The sequence below is a fragment of the Leptinotarsa decemlineata genome, unplaced genomic scaffold (genome assembly GCF_025532065.1).
Source record: "Leptinotarsa decemlineata unplaced genomic scaffold, Ldec_3_MD MMD2_tig00000576_RagTag_RagTag, whole genome shotgun sequence".
In the NCBI taxonomy this organism is placed as follows: domain Eukaryota; kingdom Metazoa; phylum Arthropoda; class Insecta; order Coleoptera; family Chrysomelidae; genus Leptinotarsa; species Leptinotarsa decemlineata.
In genome coordinates this window covers 11,053,644-11,075,656 of record NW_027412551.1, presented here as the reverse complement: position 1 = coordinate 11,075,656, position 22,013 = coordinate 11,053,644, and the positions used below count along the sequence as shown (strand labels likewise).

Genomic DNA, 22,013 nt, shown 5'->3' with positions numbered 1-22,013 from the left:
ATTTTTTGAAAAAAACTGTTTTCTATTTTATTATGTCTTCTAATGTTATTTCTATCTGTGATTTTCATTTTCATGAAATTTCATATCATTCAGTGTTGTATCCAAAGACGCTTATCAAAAATACAAACTAGACTTGAATTGAAGGGGTTATATATTTTTAGGAGTGATTAATTTTTATGAAAGAAAGTTTTTGGCTTTCTACTACTCCATCTTGATACAAAAAAAAGGATAAGGAATCTTCCAAAGAAAGGAAGGAAGTAATCAATTTGAAAATAAGTACCTAACACTATACATGGATGTGTAGATCATGCAGAGAAGTAACTTCTGAAACAGCTACTTTTATATAAACATTGAATTACACGAAAGAAAAAAATTATTTCTAAACAAATACTTCTATATGAACACTGAATTATACAAAAGATACTTTTCTCTACTCGGTTTGTATTTCAAACATTCGTTGTGGAATAAAAATCAGATATCATTCACATGAGTTCTACTTTAAATGAATGGTAACAAATTGCACTTACATGGAACACTGTCATCCTCACTGGTATACATCGATGTTTCGCCTTAATACACTTGCCCTAAGGCTCTTCAGTACCAAATTGGATAACATTATAGAAAATACACACGTTTCCTTCATGAATTACGATTTTTAATGTCACGGAATAAGCTTGATCTGCTTATGCCATCCATGACATCGTAATGCAAAAACTGTATATCCCTCACATGGTGTGATTTTTATAGAGGTATAGAACTTCAAGTTGGCAATACTTTTTTAACTGGCGGCCATTTTGTCGTCTGTCAAGTGATTTATGTCAGTTTGATTTGGCATTTCAACGTCAACTGACGCGTAAACAATGCTTCCAAATTGTGCAGTCAGTCTATCCGCCATCGTGCACAGGAAATGGATATGTGGAAATGGATTTATGGAAGATTTTGCGGAAAGATCTTGTTTTGCGTGCTTTCAAAATCCAACTCGTGCAAGAATTGAAGCAACATGTTATTGAAGGAAACGTTTGGTAACCTCATAGTGGTTTCACGTTTCGGACCCGTGAATTGGCCTCCAACATCGCATGATTTAACGCCGCTAGACTATTTTCTGTAGGAATATGTGAAGTCGCTAGTCTACGCCGAAATGCCCGAATAGAAACGATTGACCACTTAGATAACAACATTCGTCGCGTTATTGCCGATATACGGCCACAAATGTTGGAAAAAGTCATCGAATATTGGACCCCCAGATTAGACTATGTCCGAGACAGCCATGGCGGTCATATGCTATAAGTCATATTCAACTTATAATGCCAGAAGATTCTCTTTCGAATAAAGTAAATTTCATGTCAATTTAAAAGTAAATCTTTGTTTCATTTCATTTCAAAGTTCTATCTCTCTACAAAAAACACCCTATATAAGAAGTGAGGAGAACTTCCGATGAGTGGAGAAAAAATCAAATACGTTAATTGAAGTTCTCTATAAAGATATGAAATGGTTTGTTATACGTTATATCTGAGAACTAATTTCTAATTACAGGTATCATAACCCATTTCGTTTCTTGTACCCAGGGCCATAGCGAAAAGAAATACTGGGGGGGGGGAAGGGGGGAGGGAATCCAAATTTTCCCAACCCCACCAGCAAAGTTACTACTATAATATATTAATTTCCTTACTTAGCTATTCAAAGATTGGCTGAATGCTTATGCTCGTTAGGTTATGTACAAACAAAAATAAATTTTGGTAATTATAAAAATAATAATCCACCATATCCACCATGTATAGGAATATTCAATACAAATGAAAGGAAACAACATTCGAATAATTTTGTGCTTATTGTTTTCTACTATTATTTTTTTCTATCTTCACGGCCCGAAATTTTCCAACTTTTCCAAGTCGAAAAAAACAGCGAAAAGTTTTGAATTTTGTAAAATTGTCACTTCAAAATTTGTGGTGAACAGTCCACTGTTCTCTTTCTTGGGAGAAATTAAACTTTTTTGAAGTTTTCAAACAACTCAGAATTTCAAAGTATGGGATCTCCAAGTTATGCATGTTGGGAAATCCCAACCTTCTCCGGGTTCTTTCCCTTTTCTTATTACCTCTCCCTTTCTTTTCTCTCATTTTTATTTTTTTAATTTTCACTCATTTTTTTACTATCATTTTTTTCTATCTTCACGGCCCAAATTTTCCCAACTTTTACCCAAGTCGAAAAAGCAGGGGGGGAGACTCCTCCCCATCTCCCCCCATGGCGACGGCCCTGCTTGTACCTTCCGAAAATGTTCCAAGAATGCGGGAAAGGAATGTACAAAACTCCGCTGGCCCGTTTGATATTAGGCAAACAGCACAGTAAAGAGGAATTTCAAACAAATGTGAGTGAAGAGAAGCAATATCACACATTTTAAGTACAATAAAATTTCTATTCATTTCATAACCCACAATCCTGAATTAGTGCATAAGTGGGTACGTAGGTATACAGGATGTGCCCAAGTTGTGACATTTATTTCAGGATATGATTCCATGTGGAATTTAATCAAATAAAAGTGTGTGATTATATCTTCAAAACTCCTTGATTACGAAGATATCCAAGATCTAGATCTGTATTTTTGTAGATGTTTCGAAAACAACAGAAAATGAAAACTATATATATTGGTCGGAGGTTATGTCATACAGGGTTCATCGAAAACGTACCGCAAAATAATGATGTACTTACAAGGAAAGAAAGAAACTTTCAAAACATCAACAAATCTGTTCTAGGCATATAAGAGCTATTCGCCTTAATGAATCCCCATTCCATCCTTCATGATTTTTGAATTCTTACTTTTTAGAATGATGACCCATTCATTTTGTACAAATTCATATTGAATACCGCATGAAAAAAATAACTTTTGTCTGATTTCTACTAAGTTGTGCTCGACGTAGTAGAAATCAGACAAAAGTTATTTTTTTCGCCCTATATTTTGAATTGTTCATTGTTGTCAACAAATCACAAACAACAAGTTGAATAACTAAATTACGCAGTAATGAAATTGTAGACTGGTAATCACAAAAAAAAATGGAGCAACACAGTCCATACTTCATTTACTGGGGCGTGACGTCATTCGTTCTGATTGGTGTTCCAGTTTACATGGCCAATTACAGTAGGTATTTTATACTTGTATTTTATTGAAAATCTTGAAAGGCTGAATATTTCTAAGAAAATTGGCTCATATTTAGAATTCTTCGGACATTCAAAACTATTGATTCGTCTAATTGGTGGATATTATTAATTTTAAAGTGAGGCACAGATAAATGATCTTGTTTTTATTCTATGTCCATTTGTATGTAAGTATAGAGAAACACATATCGCGGTTTTGTGAACTGTTAACTGAATGTAAATCTCACAATAAAATATTGCTTCAATATGTTTTATACGTTATAATGGATTTTCACCAAGTATCGGCCAGTTCATTCACATATAATAACAAAATCTTTCCTTTTTCAAAATTACGTTTCAATGCAAAATGAAGATGAAAAAAAATTCATCAACTCACTGTTAGACTGTTTTATTTACCTTCTTTTTATTTATAAAATATTTGAAGTCGGTGTGCTTCGTCCGTTTGATTGAATATTGGAAATAACAGAGAAATCGGTTCTCTCTATCACTTTCTGGTCTCCTGATCAATCGATCTCGAATCTATTTCTGCCTTGATCGGAATGATGAGTTCAACAGGTGGAAGGAAGACAGAGTTAACATACAAAAAGGTGATAACAATATATCTCCATATATATATATATATATATATATAGCTTCATATCTTAATAAATATTTTTTCTACTGTGTATGCTTTACTGATCGATAGAGAATTTTGTACTCTATACGATCTTTCACTGCCTCCACTGTGCATGCTGTTTTTGGCGAGTGCTTCAACAAACCCCGTCAATTTTTTATATCCCGGCTATGATTTTCACCCCCGATTCAGACTTTGGAATATCTTTTTTTACCAGAAGCGATCTCTCCTGTCAACGAGAGGAAATACTGGAACCCCAAAACTTTGATGTTATGTGGTTTGAAATAATATCACAGAAGATCACTGAATTCATATGCTGCGTTTAACGACCACCAAGCGATACACAATATAGGACACTATTCTCTTTACTTGCAAACACCATTGACTTTCTGCAAATCAATCATTCCAGTGCCGAAATTTCCATATTCGGTGACTTCAATGTCCACAATATTTGAATGGCTCAAATTTTCAAATATTAACGAAGAACAAGGTCGCGAAGCTAAGGCTTTTGCAATACGCAGCGGACTTACTCAGATTGTAAATGAGCCAACCAGGATTCCTGACCGTGATGGAGAATATGCTAGTCTTCTGGATCTATACCTAACAACCAATCCAGAAATTCAGACAATCAGCGTAATGTCTCCATTGAGATCTTCTGACCACAAACTCATTTCAGTGTTGAGTGAATTACCGATAAATGTTGGGGAACAATCTAAGCCGCACAAAGTTTGGCATGATAGATCAGCTGAATGGGAGGATCTTCAAGACCATTTCCAAAATTTCCCCTGGATATATGTTTGTTTCAGCTCTTAAGATCTATAAACTTGTGTTCTGAAGTCACAGAAGTTATTCTGTCATCCATCAATGCATACATTCCTTCTAAAGGCAAACCTTGGTTCAACAAAAGTTGTCGCCTCCAAAAATCTCGCCTACCGGCAGTGGTGCAAAAAACCCCAGTATCGAAAACCGAACTAGGTTTGTTAATGATCGCAACAGCTGCAAACTTAGGATAAATGAAAGCAAAGAACTTCACAATCAGAGAGTTAGGGATAAACTGCTTGCCAATCCCAACGGGTCTAGATCCGTCTGGTCGGTGACTAAAGCTGTTAATCAGAACTACAAAATCGACAATTCCACCACAAACATAGACGGATGGTTCAGTTGCAACAACAGCCATAGAAAAGGTAAATCTACTAGCTGCACAATCATCCATGGATGCATATTTTCGTTCTTCAATGAAACGAACTTCTCACGGAAAACTTTGGTTCAACAAAATTTGCGAGCAAGCCTACGAATTGAGCTTCGAAGTTCTGCCTCAGCCTCCATACTCCTCAGACCTCTCCCCAACTGACTACCATATTTTCAAGCACTTCGATAACTTTCTCACGGGTAGAACCTTCACCAATCATGACGAGGATCAAACGGTCTTCGTCAATTTCAGCGAATCCAGAGCACATAATTTTCATGCTGACGCAATTAATCGGCTTATGTTATGCTGACAAAAGTGCACTGTTTCAAACGGCGCCTATTTCGATTAAATTAAATACGTATTCACGTACAGTTTAAAGTAAACTCATGAAAACGGACAAAATTTTAAACAACTTAATAGTTCTTGGTATAGACACTGCAGAAAAGTTTTGCGTTCGTGTTAATCGAATGTGTCGTAAGTTTTTCAAACATTTTTTATTCTTTGGTAACTAATACTTCATACTCAAGTTCGAAATATAATACAGATGCCATTTTCTCCTTTCTAGAGAATGCATACTCTAGCATAAATGATGGCAAGGCTGTTGCAGCAGTGTTTTGTGATTTCTCGAAAGCTTTCGATAGTGTTGATCATAAGACACTGCTGCGGAAGCTCAGCCATTATGGGATAAGAGGAACGAATTTGACATACTTGACAGAACGACGACAGGTGGTGAAAACATCAAGTGGACAGTCTGATCTCAGTGACATCAAACATGGAGTACCTCAAGGGTCTGTTTTAGGACCAATGTTGTTTTAAATATATTCAAATGACCTAATAATCATTCACATCGCAGGACAATTTACTATATTTGGACGATACCACTATTATATGGAGTAATAAAGAAATTAATCAACTATGATATATGATAAAAGTAGATATTCAAAAAATTCAAGTGTAATGCGAACTCCTTGTGTATCAACCCGAACAAAACAAAAATAGTTACTTTCAAATGTATACTAGACGATTTAGATTTGAATAACCACTACATGGAAAACAAACATCACATTAAATTCCTAGGCATTCACATAGACAATAAATTAAATTTCAAAGAACATGTACCCCATTTGAGTAAAAAAGTATCTAGTGGATGTTATGCTATTAGAGTGATATCAAATTAACTAAGGTACACTACAGTTAGAATGGCTTACTTTGAATTGATGGAATCTCATATTATATTTGTATTTCAGAAGAGATATTTGAGATACCTCACAAAGCCGAGAGATCACTGCAAGCCTTTATTCATCAGCCACAAAATATTAACTGTCACCAGTTTATACATATTGGAAACAGTATGCCTGATTCATAAAAATAAAACTAGCATGTAACTCCCGGAACAAATTGTCACAACACCAGACAGAACCATATGCTTTATTTACCTATTCCAACATTTGCCTTGATTCAGCACTCTCTGATTTGCTTTTTAAAGTATATAATATAATCAATGTTCACCTAAACTCATCTGTCTTCTTAATGTTTTATTTGTGAAATTGCGGTGTTTGTATTTTTTATATTTTATGACATGCATTTTATTTTTCTACAAGACTTTGTCAATAAGATACTAATCTTCCGACAATAAAGCATATATTGATTGATAGATAGGAAAACTGGTGACCTGGAAGTTGAAAAAAACCACTTGTACACTTTTTATTTAGCATGTCAGCCATAGTTTGGTAGGTTTTTTTTTCGATACTTACTACCACTACTTTATTCTCCTATTCAATACAAGGAAACTTCTATACTCCCACGTATTATTATTCGATTTTGAAAAAAAAATATACACGTCCTGTTGTATCTTCTATTGTCAATTAGTGGTACAATTCAAACAGATGAATGTAAATGAACCATAATGCAATCATTTATAAAATTATATATATATATTTTATATATTAATTCCTATACTCTTCAATAAGGTTACAATAAAATATATTCGTTATAAATATCCAATTAAGATGGTTTCCAGTTTGGATTCGCGTGAATTAGAACTTTGATGGGGTTTCCTTCTTGAGTTTTGGCAGTGTGGAATGCTTTCAACGACTCCTCAAGGGTATAATGGTGGGTTATCAAAGGCTTGACGTTCACCCTTCCAGAACTCACCATTTCGATAGCGGTGGGATAGCTGGAAATTAAAAAAAATAACTTATCATCTATGTAACAAGGTTCAAACAAATTATAGATGAAGTTCCGTATGCTATCATGAAATCCTCATCTACGGTGCAATTAAAATCTTCATTTTGATGCCCATAAGGCTCAGTGGTAATGAAGAATCACTTTAAAACCAAAATATAACTAATTCAATCCACTAGATTGAAAACCTTAAAAACATATTGTTATGAAGTTATTTGGGAGCTCATAGGATATTGTAACCTAGCTCGTATACATATCAGGGTTTTCTTGAAATTACTCCTCTGGAATGCTTGAGTAATAAACAACGAACAATACATTTGTTTAGGGGTATAATGAGGCGATAAGCCACATACAGCTTGTCAAATCTAGGAAGCGACTTCAAAGTCTCAGCTTAGGACCTCCATTAATATGCGCGTGGTAGAAAACCCTCAAAGACGATCGGAGCTCAGTCTCAACAACAATATTGTAGTATCCACTATGAAACATATATCCATGCTTCACATACACACGAGAAGAGTTTGAATGATGATTTGAATGGAGGATAGCTTGCACCAATTTCAAAAGAGCAGAGAATTATAACTGTGAATGCAGGAGGAGAAACTGTATTTGTGAAAAATCGGGCGACTATCATAGAGAAATGAATTACGATGATTACAAAGAATGTTTGCAAGATATGTTAATTTCCAATATTCTACAAAAAAGCGTTTTGCTTATAGACGATGCCCCATACCACAATTCTCAGTATGAAAAGTGCCCAAACATATCCTCGAGGAAAGATGAGATGAGAGAATGGTTAAGACGACGGAACATTCATTTCGCGGATGATATCTATTCTATTGATTTCTATTCCATTATTGAAATCCATAAACCACGATTCAAGTTGTATGAAATTGATTATGAAAAATGATGGACATATTGTATCCAGATTGCCGCCTTATCGTCCAGATTGTAACCCAATAGAATTAGTATGGGCATCACTGAAACAATATTTGGCTGATAAAAATGTGGACTTCAATTTCATATCCGTTAAAAGTTTATGTGACGAGTGACGTTGCGAACACTCTAAACGTTTCAAAGAATTTCATGCTTCGAAGGAACTTGCTCTTCAATTCGCAATAGACAAAATCATCATAAATGTTCAAGGTGATAGTGACAACTATAGTACCAGTGAGGATAGTGATAACTTTACAAGCGATTTCGATTCGTCTAGTATTGAACCTTAGTAATTTTTTATCATAATTGAAAAAATGTCAACCCTTATTGCTACTTGCGGCGAGGACTGTACTCTCAGACCAGTCTAAAACCCAAATAGGCGCACCAAGCCGCACGGTAGATTTCATCCTTTTCTAGCCTAATGCGTTCTCTATCAGTAGTGTACGCAGATGGTGAAATGTTACAAGTCGCTTCCTAAATTTAACAACCTTTACACACCTGGAAGTAATATAAGACAGTGATCATGCCTTAGTGGCGTACTAGAAGGTCAAATATTATGGTACAGTATTGCGAAAGTAAAATAAAGCTGTATCTATATTTGTGTTTTGCATACAATTATTGTTTTTTATTAATGGAACCAGAGCAAATCATTCAAAAGAAAAAGTAACGAAATAATTGATTAGAGCTATGTTATAGTGTTGTTAAACATGCATAGAACAACAAGAACTGAGACATCCTACTTTTTTCTATTTCAGTTAATATATTATCGACTGATAATTCGTCGTTATAGTCATATAGTCTAGAATTATATAAAGCTAGAATTATATAAATTATACTTAAGAGATAAATTTGAACTTTATGAAAACTTATACTTACTCATTACAATATCTGAATACTCCTTTTATATCAACTTCTTTGATCAACGCGCTGCTCAAAGGTAGAGTCATTTCCATTTTGCCGAGACCAACTAGAACCACCTTTCCGTTCAAACCAGTTGCCTGAAAAAAAAACATGACTATAAAGTTACAATAACTCAAAAATACCCCTGTAGAATGTATCCTTTGGTTTCTACATATGAATTTGAAATGCTTATTCTTCAATATGAACCACAGAACATAAGAGTTTGAGCCATTGTTCAATATGATAAAAATCTATGATATGACCTCTCTCGGAGGAATACGACTAGTCCCGAAGACCCGAAGACGATTGTGGATACTAACAATCGAAACGTCGTGAATTAACTTGGTTTGGAATCTTTTTGTATTTTTCATTTTACTTCCTTTTCTTCTTTTTTTTTTACTCTGTGATCATTTTTACATTCTAACTTGATTATTTTATTTTCTTCGTTTTACTGTATTTTCATTTCACGTTTTATTGCTACATATAATTGATATTCCAGCTATTCAGTCAAATTCAAATTCAATTCATATTATTTATTAACCATAGATCACAAACGTGAAATGAGAATTGTCAATTAAAAGTTTGAAAATATGCATATATACTATGGGAACAAATACAGTACATATACAATATTAAAATACACTTCAAACAGAAGATATACATATTCACATATATGCATGCTTATATTCATATCACACGTATATTTATACTCGTACACAAAAATAACTCTCTTTGAATATAACTCTGAAATATAACACCTAACACTCTTCTTTTCTGAATATCAAAACTCTAGCCTGGGACAAGATTAGAAAATAGGTCCATAGGAACGCCTTTATAAAGGGACCGTCTTGAAAAAGAACTGAAGAATGATCACAGGGCTACTCTCTAGAAACTGTTCATTTATAGAATGCCTGATCAAAATAGGACTGTATAACAGAGACTTTGGTATCAAGCAAGACCACAAAAAGACTGTATAACAAAGACTTTGGTATCAAGCAAGACAACAAAAAGACCAAAGCAGCTCGTCACGTTTCATGCGAGAGATACTGAATCACATGAGACAATCAGTTTAAGGACAACATGAAATATGTCCTGAAGAATATGACAGGCTATAGAAACTAGGACAGGAAACAAGAGTGTTGGAATGTGCCATGAAAAGATGGGACAAAAACTCAAAATATTCGCAGTGTCTTCTCGAAACATAGAGGAAAGGGACCATTCAGATGGCTAACAAGCAACTAGTGAAGTGTAGGTACTGTATCCGGAAGTGTAGGACTTCTGTTCAGAGTTTTTTGATTGAGAAAACCAGTAACATAGATTATACACAGAAACATGGACTGCTACAATTCACAACCAGTAGTGATCATGGAGAAACCTTACGGGGGCCAAATTCAGAACGACCTTTGACGACATATTCTGAACTTTTTTCAACCTGACTGCTGAAAACGAAGACTTGGGCTAACATTGCAAATAGTTAATAGTGACGTGATCGTTGTTATAGAATAAAACAGTCGAATTGTATCTTCCTGCTGACAATGAGTACTGCTTTCATTGTTGACTCAGTAATATTTGATAGAGTTTCAACATGGGTGGTCAGCATCTCAACGAAACCGGTCAGATCAGTTCGTGAGGAATCTGACATGTCTGAGATAGCGAGATTGAAACTCTATCAAATATTGAACACCAGATTCTGTTCAAGGTCTGGCAGGCACAAATTAGATATGTGTTCTCCTGTTTGATCATCTCCAAAATAGAGATGGCAGTCCAAGTGTCTTCATATAATTATTCAGACGACAGTGCTCTGAACGTAGGTCTGTTAGACAACTCAGATAATCGGTGCTGTGGTATAAAAATTGTCTTCTGACATTTTTCGAAGGATGTGTAAATGCCATAGAATGGGCTATTCCTAATTGATTTTGCTAGAAGTCTGACTCTTCTTGCAGATCAGAAATTCAGTGGTTAATTGTTGCCCATAACAGGTTTTCAGAGTCCTCCCTGGCAAGGAAATGAGCGATTTCATTACCATCCAGGCCAGTATGGCCAAGAATCAAGTAGGAGGCAATATGTGGTCTTCCTATTGAGGAGAGTCTTTTTAGAAGTTGAAGACCAACTCAGTCATGACTGGGTGAGGAGTAAGCGCTGGTTGTGTGGTTGAATTTTGCCAATCCTCCATAGATAAATCTATAGCTTGATTTTTCACCTGAAAATTCTCTGGCGTGGGTCCCTAGGCACGTTAAGAGCTTTATCATGCGTCTACCACTGTATACATCTGCATTATAACCTGAAGGTGTTTTTGTTCCAACTAGAAACCAGCAGCTATCTATTGTTTCTCCTTCCAAAGGTCCAGTCATATGCACTCGTGGTTAGAACTGTATAAGATAGGTCGAAGTTGACTGAATTCCCAGAATGTCCTAACTGTGAAAGATGATGAGTTTATCGGAAAAAACAATCATAGTTTTCCTTGATTTGAGTTCAAATTTTACTTACGCTAGCACATATCCTCACGCAGGTTTCAAGTCCAGTACAGTCGAAACTTATGTTCGGTTCCTGTCCTAAAAGTTCGACAGCTTTTTTGACGACGTCCTCCTCACTCATGTTCCTTTCCATTTTGATTGTGTAGTCGGCGCCGCATTGTTTTGCCATTTCCAATTTTATATCGAGAATATCTGAGAAATAAATGAGTCAGAATTAGAAACAAACTGTTTGGAGTGGAGTAATTATTATTTAAAGAGAATTCTAGCTGGAAATGTGCAGTTGAACTAGTCGCTTGTATGCTTTTTCAGTTGAACAACGCAATCCGTTAGAACAAAACTTTCGTGAAAATAGCTTCCTTGATTCAGCTTCCGATATCGAACTATAATTTACTTGATACAAGGAGCAACAAAGTAACAATATATGACATAAATCGTTGGTGTTTCTTTACCTGTAATAACAATTTTTGATGCTCCCATTGCTTTGGCAGACAGCAGAGTAACTAGACCAATCGGACCTGCTCCCGTAATCAAACAAACATCCCCGATTTTGATATTTGCTCGCTTGCAAGCGTGCACACCAACTGAGAGAGGTTCTAATAAGGCACCTTCTTCTAGACTCATATTTTCGGGAAGTCTGCAAAGAAGCAGTAATGTAAATGTAGTATGGACGAAAAATTACCCCTCTTGACTTTTGCATGGGATAAAATATCAAGGACGAACAAAGTTTACGTTAAAGAATTATTTTTAGCACTTTTCCAATGAAAATGGGGTTATTTTTTAGGTTATTCAGTTCTCTATCCAAAATTAGTTTATTTATCGGATTACTATTGTACAGTTACCTCAATAAATGTCCAAAATGTTCATCAATCACACTGTCGATATAATTTGAAATGGAATGTGTAACTTATGACTTAAAGTCAGGTGATCTAGTGGATCTAGGGACATATATCTGCCTTTCCTCTCGAATCAGACTGTTTTAATGAGGAGATGCTCCATTTTGCTGGATAATGACATCAGTTGAAACCTTATTAGGGTTTTTCCATTATTCAGACTGATAAATATGGCTTCTTAGAATGACACACCTTAGAATGGTACAGCCACGAAGCGACCTACTGCTTCCTCAAAAACATGAATTTGCCTTGCCCCAAATTCTCGAGCAGCAGAAGCAGAATCTGCACCAGAAAAGGAACCAAACTCCCCCTGAGCAGGTCTGCAAACTATAAGCGAAAAAGTCCTTGAAAACCTTGAACATTGGACTACTTCAATATCGACCTATACCTATAGAACTATAACCTTTTCAGCACGCCATTATCACTGTCTTTAAAACATTCCTGATGATGGTTCACAGGTACGATTCCAGAGCTGCCCATTCTGGCCTGGATAGCTACAGGTTACCTAAGTTAGTGTTTGTGGAAATGCGCTTTTCAATAATGTGTCACAGGTGACTTATTTTTCAAGCCACACATTTGTGTTGCTTACCTACCTAACTAGGGTAGTTGCCAGAAAATGTACCACGGTCTGTCAATCTCAAAGTGGATTATTCTCCACACTTTTGCTAGCTACCTGAATAATCACTCACCAAATAAAGGAGCTGGATGTATTTATTTAAGTTTGGTTCGGCGTAAACTCCCATGGGTTGTAGTGGAAGGTCAAGTAGACCCACTGACTACCTTTGGACCTACCTACAAGGTAGGTAGGTCCAAAGTTATAAGAATAAGAGGTGTTACAATCAGATTATTCTAAAAATATTTCATATTGTAGGAAATGAATTTATAAACAAACTTCATTATTGTTCGGAAGTATATGGTGAACATTTTGTACATTCATTGGGATGAACTGGAATGAATTTCGATATTTTTTTTCGAACTGAAATTAACCAGGCATTTGGTAATGATAGTGTTAATGAACGCACTGTTCGACGTTAGTTTGCGAAATTTCGTTTCGGAGATTTTTGCCGTGGAGATGAGCCCCGAAAAGCTCGACCTTCAGTAATACAGGACGAGGATTTAAGAACCCTGGTGGAGATTAACCCATCAACCGATTTGTAATTTTACTATGCTGAATAGTTTTAGGTACAAAATTATAATCAATGTTTCGGGAAAATAAAGTTTAAGTCAAGCGGAACTTACTTCCAACAGAAGTCGGCATCATGGCAGTAATATCTAGACAGATTTCCATCATCGGGAGGTGTGGCGCAGAAAAATAGGTCTTGACAGAGGTTATAATATCCGGTTTTGCAATAGTGACATAAGCGACATGGTATACCGGGCTCAATGGCAACTCTGTCTCCTGGAATGAATCGCAGTTTCATAAGCAGATACCAAACAAAAAAATCTGTACTTTGATATTCATTTTGGAAACAAGAATTTCAAAATTAATAATTTATGTTGATTTCAATCAGTTAATGAAAGATATAATTCTTTCGAGATCATGAAGAAAATTGTTAAATTTTTTATCCAGAATATTTTCAATCAACCCCGTCAAATGTATTCATCAGCTGTTATATTTGAAAATGGCGAATAACAAACGAAGTATCTAACTTTCTAAAACTTACCCGGTTTGAGATTTTTTACATCTTTTCCACATTCTACGACAATCCCGGAAGCTTCGTGTCCTTAAAAAAACATAATTTTTCAATGCAGTAATAAAATAATCAAATCCAAATGTCTAATCTCAATAGGCAATAGAAAGTACATAAAAACAACATCAATAATTATTTTTGTGGTTGAAAGGGAATAATGAATGAATAGTCTGCTCCTGATGAATAGTCTGCTTAATGCCCTCAGAAAAGTAGATCTGCAAGCTTATGCAGATGACCTTGTCATCTTGACAAGGTCCACGTCGGGAAGGGTAGCTTGCAATATACTCCAAAGCACGATGGACGTTGTTCACAGTTGGTGCCTGAGGGAGCAGATGTCTGTCAACCCCAGCAAAACTGTGATAATCCCCTCCACTAGGAGCAGAAAATTGGACGATCTAACGCCACTTTTCCTCAATGGTGAGATCATTTCATTTGGAACGGAGGTAAAATATCTTGGCATTGTCCTTGATAAAAAACTCACCTGGGACGCTCACTTGGAAACATTTCTACACAGAGCCAGACTGTCCCTATAGACATGTCGAAAAATTTGTGGTAAAACTTGGGGTTTAGGTCCCAAACAAATCCAATGGATGTAAGTGATGATTGTCAGACCAATGATCACTTATGGTGCAATTGCCTAGTAGCCGAAGGCTATACAGAATATTTCACTGCTCATATTTTGCAGTAGTTATCATAGCAGAACACATTTAGGATGTAAAAAAAATCTGCAAGTTCCCTATTCACAACGGCATTAGATGGCAAATTTCTTCTTTTGTTATATACCCCAGAGAAATGTATATAAAAATACCATTCTCAAACTTAAAGGTGTCAGCGAAAATATTCGACCACGTCACAAATATTCATTTTCAATTCCCCTCGTGGTAACGTCAGTTCAGTGTCAATATTGTAACGCCGGCCGCCACTGGTAACCATAAACCAAACGTGACGTAGCTGAGAGCGCGGGAATGCCCAATGTTCCCTGCCGCTCGAGAAGCAGCGAGAATCATGCTACCGATGTCGATGGAACTTCGGCGAAGTTTCTACGCTATTCGATTAGGATATTTAAACGCTGGCTGCGAGCGTATCCAGACAGTCAAGTGGACGCTACAGTGCGATACGCGAATTGATCTAGTAAGACGATAGACATTCAAAAATAATAGTTGAAGTGTTTGTTGTAACGGGTGATTTTTTTGAGGTTAGGATTTTCATGCATTAGTATTTGACAGATCACGCGGGATTTCAGACATGGTGCAAAGAGAAAGATGCTCAGTATGCTTTGACATTTCATCATGAATAGACTTACTAACGAGCAACGCTTGCAAATCATTGAATTTCATTACCAAAATCAGTGTTCGGTTCGAAATGTGTTTCGCGCTTTACGCCCGATTTATGGTCTAATCGACCAAGTGAGCAAACAATTAAAGCGATTGTGACCAAGTTTCGCACTCAGTTTACTTTATTGGACATTAAACCAACCACACGAATGCGTACAGTGCGTACAGAAGAGAATATTGCGTCTGTTTCTGAGAGTGTTGCTGAAGACCGTGAAATGTCGATTCGTCGCCGTTCGCAGCAATTGGGTTTGTGTTATTCGACCACATGGAAGATTTTACGCAAAGATCTTGGTGTAAAACCGTATAAAATACAGCTCCTGCAAGAACTGAAGCCGAATGATCTGCCACAACGTCGAATTTTCAGTGAATGGGCCCTAGAAAAGTTGGCAGAAAATCCGCTTTTTTATCGACAAATTTTGTTCAGCGATGAGGCTCATTTCTGGTTGAATGGCTACGTAAATAAGCAAAATTGCCGCATTTGGAGTGAAGAGCAACCAGAAGCCGTTCAAGAACTGCCCATGCATCCCGAAAAATGCACTGTTTGGTGTGGTTTGTACGCTGGTGGAATCATTGGACCGTATTTTTTCAAAAATGCTGTTGGACGCAACGTTACGGTGAATGGCGATCGCTATCGTTCGATGCTAACAAACTTTTTGTTGCCAAAAATGGAAGAACTGAACTTGGTTGACATGTGGTTTCAACAAGATGGCGCTACATGCCACACAGCTCGCGATTCTATGGCCATTTTGAGGGAAAACTTCGGAGAACAATTCATCTCAAGAAATGGACCGGTAAGTTGGCCACCAAGATCATGCGATTTGACGCCTTTAGACTATTTTTTGTGGGGCTACGTCAAGTCTAAAGTCTACAGAAATAAGCCAGCAACTATTCCAGCTTTGGAAGACAACATTTCCGAAGAAATTCGGGCTATTCCGGCCGAAATGCTCGAAAAAGTTGCCCAAAATTGGACTTTCCGAATGGACCACCTAAGACGCAGCCGCGGTCAACATTTAAATGAAATTATCTTCAAAAAGTAAATGTCATGAACCAATGTAACGTTTCAAATAAAGAACCGATAAGATTTTGCAAATTTTATGCGTTTTTTTTTTTTAAAAGTTCTCAAGCTCTTAAAAAATCACCCGTTATATTTGAAGTGAAATAAAGTTAAGTTTGATTATTCAGTGTAGTCAATTATTGGTCAACCCAAGGGGAAAAACGTAAAAATGTGTTACTGACTCGTTTGTAGACAGCTGTGGTTTGCTACTCACCAATAACCATTGGTTTCTCTACGACGAATGGACCACATCTTCCACTTACATAGTAGTGCACGTCCGACCCACAGATTCCAACAACTTCCATCTGGAGGAGGACCTCTGAAAAATACTTTTGTATAGTCATAACTAAATTACTATCTAGTTAAATTCATTTCTATAGAAATGTCTACTTTCACCGAGTACTGTTGTTTCGTTTTTATTGTTATGTTGTTTCTGGAATGATAATATTGTTTCTGAATATACTAGGTCATTAGGATGAATATGCCAAACATTATTACTTATTTTAGGAATGTAAATTTCCGCAGCCGGAGATAACTGTGTGGAAGCTAGTTTTCTGGCCGTGGTCTGTAAGTTTTTATACCTGATGTTTCGTCTGCTACTACGGCAGATATTATCAAAGGCTATTTGTTTGAAGGTGGTTGACAATGTTTCGTGATGTATTTCATCAGTTCGGGCTTCCATTGTCTAATATAATATAAATGGATTTGAAATCCCTGAAAGAAATAACAATTTTACTAAACAAGAAACTGAAATTACAAAGAAATAACATACAAGCAACAACCAAAAAATTGAAAAATTGAAAAGTAATTACCTAAAAGCTGAAAATTGAAATAATTAAAAAATATTATTAACAAGAAATGAAACTAGAAATCAAAAGATTCCAAACCAAGTTACCTCACGACGTCTTCGACGATTGTGGATACTAACAATCGAAACGTCGTGACGTAACTTGGTTTGGAATCTTTTAATTTCCAGTTTCATTTCTTGTTAATAATATTTTTGATTTTTTTTTAATTTTCAGCTTATATTCACTTTTGAATTTTTTTATTTTGTGGTTGTTGCTTGTATGTTATTTCTTTGTTATTTCAGTTTATTGTTTAATAAAATTGTTATTTTTCGGTTAATCTTTTAAATTTTTTTCAGAAATTTCAAATCAATTTATATTATATTAGACAATGAAAGTCTAAACTGAAGAAATACATCAAAGGCTACGTGGTAACCGTCGCAGTACTCGAGTTGTTGTTCCCGTTGTTCTCATCAAATCGTAGTTACTTTTAGGCACTTAGGTTGTTGATTATTTTAATTTTTCATACCTTCTATCGTGAAATGATATATAAATATATATTTTGGGGATTATTTACCTTGGTGGCGATTTACATAACCTAGTGAGTAAATAAAACTACATTCTTATTTTTCAATTCAAGTGTTTTCATAATTTGAAATGAATTAATGTTTTTTTCATATTAAGAGATGACGCATGGCCTGATACGGTCCTGTTAGGCCTAATATTTGTATGTTTTTATCAGATTTTGACTAGGGTAAGTAGAAATTTCATGTTGGCTTCTCTGGAAAGCAAAATGAATATCGAATCTGTTCTAGATTAAATTTCATTTTTTCCAGATTGAAAAAACCAAAAAAATTAAAAGATGATATTTGTGTAGAGGTTTCATTTTACTCTCAATCCAATCCTGTAGTTATGGCATTTAAAAAAAATATGTTGAATGTGCCTAGGTCTTCAAAGTTGAATCTACGGAAGGAATGTACTTACGGTTGTCCTTTGGAACTGGAACAGGCCTGTTTTCCTAGAAAAAAACACAGAGTATAATCATTGGAAGCACGAAATCAGTTGAAGGGATTCATATAAGTTTGTGTGCATCGGTTATTCGATTTCGGTACATGCCCGATCGATTTTGAATGGAAACAATTCAATCGGTGGAACAAATCAGTTTAAATAAGCGTTAGAACATATTCTTTTCTGCTATTTCATGATATATTTGAGAGAATGTTTATAAAGGCAAATAGAATGAATTATTTGGTGCTGGATATTACTTTTCGACAACGTCTAGTCAGGCGAATTTTGAAACAGCTCAATATCAACAAGGCGTCTGGTCCTGATGAAGTGCCCGTCATCGTGCTTAAAAAGTACGCAAATGATCTCGCACCAGTATTTTGCATACTTTCCAACCTGTCTTACAAGGAAGGGGTTTTTCCTTCTTGTTGGAAGATTTCTTGCGTTCAGTCTATTCCCAAAAAGGGCAAAAAAAATCTTCCAAACAACTATAGAACAGTCGCTTTGATATTAGTGATATCAAAAATCATGAAGAAATTTGTAAACCACCATATCCTCGAATATTTGGAAGGCTTCAACATCTTGGGCGATCATCAATATGGCTTTCGAAACGAAGATCAACAGGCGACCTTCTATCGTATGTCATCCATATTTGGAATAATGAAATGGTAAAGCATGGATAGTCAAGAGCTGTTGCGCTTGATATTTCTAAGGCCTCTGACCGTGTGTGGCATGAGGATTTTCTGGCCAAACTCCGATGCTATGGCTTCGCGGATCATTTTTGTGTATCGCTCTCCAGCTTCCTTAAAGAACGTTCTCTGCAAGTAGCCGGCGATGGATATATCTCGAATACTTTTACCATCAACGCTAGTGTTCCTCAGGGATCCATATTGTCTGCAACCCTTTTTTTATTGTATATCAAGGACGTATTGAAAAAAAAAACAAGAATCCAACATATTGCTTTGCTGACGACAGCACACTTGTCTCGTCGTTTCATTTGGATTCCAGGACATCGCCTGCGGATGCACATCTTCACCGGCAGCAGGAGGTTGCATATCTTAATGACGATCTGGAAGTGATTTCGAATTGGGGTGAAACTAACCAGGTTCAATTCAGTGCCACATGAATCGATTCCCTTAAAAAATATAAATGTCTCCGAACCGGATATCATAATGTCGGGACAGACAGTTCCGCTTTCTGCTCCGATGAGTTTGTTGGGGGTTGAATCGACACCAGTATGTCTTGGCACAATCATGTCGCTGGAATTGCAAAGGCTGCTTCTCAAAATTTCGGAACACTGTTCCGAACCAGAAAACTGTAGGTACACACCTCATCAACTTTTGATGCTTTATAAAGCTCAGATCAGACCTTCTTTGGAGTACTGTTATCATGTATAGAGCTCCGCCCCTAAGCATACTCTGAAGCTGCTGGATTCCATTTAGAAAAGAGCCATCCGTCTGATTGGAGACGAGAATATCACTTACAACCTTGACAGTCCGGAGCGTCTAAGATGAGTTGGAGATTTGTCATCGTTTTGAGGTTTAGCTCAGTACACCTAGAACTTCACTGTTTGAGAAATATTTCATTTGGAGGACTGCGTCAATATGGAATGAACTTCCTGAGAACTTTTTTTCAAATGGATTCAATCTTCAGCGATTAAAATCCACACACACACATTACAATGGCGGGTTGGCTTGTTCATCTTTCACTGTCTGAACCACTGTGCATGCTGTTTTTGGCGAGTGCATTGGCTTGGGATGTGGGGGTTGAGCAAACCGGCCATCGGATGCCTGCTTCCACGTAGCCTGGATACGGGAATAACAGAATCACTTGTGGTTCAGTTATTCCCGTATGTGTATCCGTGCCGAGAGGATGAATGACACTGAGCCTAACAGCTGTCTCTACGTAACCTTCAATATACCGGGCGCCTTCTCGTCGTAGCATCGCCTTGTCACGGTAATGCGGGGCTCTGCCGTTATTGACCTTCTTTTCCCAGCTACTCGTGGGACTTTTATGGACAGGGTAAACTTAAAAATTCTTTCTGGCGCTGAGTCTATAATGGAGATGGATGTCGAGCTCACGACTCCAACTGACCCCCCTGTAAATTTAGATCAGGAGCGAGTCTACAGAGGAGATGGATGTCGAGTTTACGACTCCAACTGACCCCCCTGTAAATTTAGATCAGGAGCGAGTCTACAGAGGAGATGGAAGTCGAGTTTACGACTCCAACTGACCCCCCTAGAAATTTTGATCAGGAGCTAGTCTACAGAGGAGATGAACGTCGAGTTTACGACTCCAACTGACCTCCCTATAAATTTAGATCAGGAGCGAGTCTACAGTGGAGATGGATGTCGAGTTTACGACTCCAACTGACCTCCCTGTAAATTTAGATCAGGAGCGAGTCTACAGAGGAGATGGATGTCGAGTTTACGACTCCAACTGACCCCCCTAGAAATTTTGATCAGGAGCTAGTCTACAGAGGAGATGAACGTCGAGTTTACGACTCCAACTGACCTCCCTGTAAATTTAGATCAGGAGCGAGTCTACAGAGGAGATGGATGTCGAGTTTACGACTCCAACTGACCTCCCTGTAAATTTAGTTCAGGAGCGAGCCTACAGAGGAGATAGAGGTCGAGTTTACGACATCAACTGACCCCCTGTAAATTTAGATCAGGAGCGAGTCTACAGAGGAGATGGATGTCGAGTTTACGACTCCAACTGACCTCCCTGTAAATTTAGTTCAGGAGCGAGCCTACAGAGGAGATGGAGGTCGAGTTTACGACTCCAACTGACCCCCCTGTAAATTTAGATCAGGAGCGAGTCTACAGAGGAGATGGATGTCGAGTTTACGACTCCAACTGACCTCTTTGTAAATTTACTTCAGGAGCGAGTCTACAGAGGAGATGGATGTCGAGTTTACGACTCCAACTGACCTCCGTGTAAATTTAGTTCAGGAGCGAGAGCTTTCCAACTCTCCAACTCCTGATCCAATAACTGAACAGCGCAGGTACGCCGCTCAAGGTAGGAGTCGCGCCTCTAATGCGCCCCCCTCCACTCCTCCACTTTTCGTCGAGCAATCAGAAGCTACCACGCGCACAGCGTGAAGAGCATCGAATGGATTCATTTAACAGATAACGGCGCGGTGGAATTACAAAAATAATGGTATAATATTAATAATGAACGAAAAATCGGATTGAAGAAAAAAACATGGCCACGGGCGTTAAAGAAAAAAAACGTGGCTGCCAACGTTATAGAAAAAACATGGCTGTCATACAGGGTGTCTCATTGTTTAGGAAAAAACACGACGTCAATGTGTACGGGATGTCTCAAATACGTCAGCGTGAAAAATGGAAAATCATGGTATAATAATAATAATGAACGAGAAATCGGATTAAAGAAAAAAACAGGGCCACGGGCGTTAAAGAAAAAAACATGGCTGCCAACGTAATAGAAAAAACATGGCTGCCATACAGGGTGTCTCATCGTTTGAGAAAAAAAACGTGTACGGGGAGTCTCAAATACCTGCGTACCCTCATGAGCAGGTTAGCAAACGTTTGCGCTCAGGTGACGATTCAGCGGAACCAAAAGCAAAAAGGCCCTGCACGGTTGAATCTGGGGCATCGTCCGGTGTAGCTAACTTACAAAAACCCTCATATGGGAAGGTTGTCGTGGGTATCAAGGTGGTAATCTTGCACCTTGACTATCCGACTACCTCATTAACGATGAAATAGGAAAGCATATACTTTGTGCCTGACCCACTGGGGACCGAATCAAGCCGGACTCTTACCATCTGACCTGAAAGACCACTCACCGT

The 22,013-nt window shown here is 37.2% G+C and overlaps 1 protein-coding gene across 1 annotated transcript in view; it reads right to left on the bottom strand.

Annotated features, from left to right (window-relative positions):
* Window positions 1–6,790: 6,790 nt before the first annotated feature.
* Window positions 6,791–22,013, bottom strand: part of LOC111512124 (sorbitol dehydrogenase-like) — a 32,676-nt gene continuing 17,453 nt past the window's right edge. The window contains exons 2-9 of the mRNA XM_074174435.1: window positions 18,179–18,212; window positions 16,624–16,728; window positions 13,995–14,054; window positions 13,570–13,729; window positions 11,890–12,074; window positions 11,454–11,632; window positions 8,943–9,064; window positions 6,791–7,125 (exon numbers count right to left, since the gene is read on the bottom strand). Coding sequence (XP_074030536.1) covers window positions 6,954–7,125; window positions 8,943–9,064; window positions 11,454–11,632; window positions 11,890–12,074; window positions 13,570–13,729; window positions 13,995–14,054; window positions 16,624–16,728; window positions 18,179–18,212 — 1,017 coding nt within the window. The 3' untranslated portion in view covers window positions 6,791–6,953. The remainder of the gene's footprint in view (window positions 7,126–8,942; window positions 9,065–11,453; window positions 11,633–11,889; window positions 12,075–13,569; window positions 13,730–13,994; window positions 14,055–16,623; window positions 16,729–18,178; window positions 18,213–22,013) is intronic.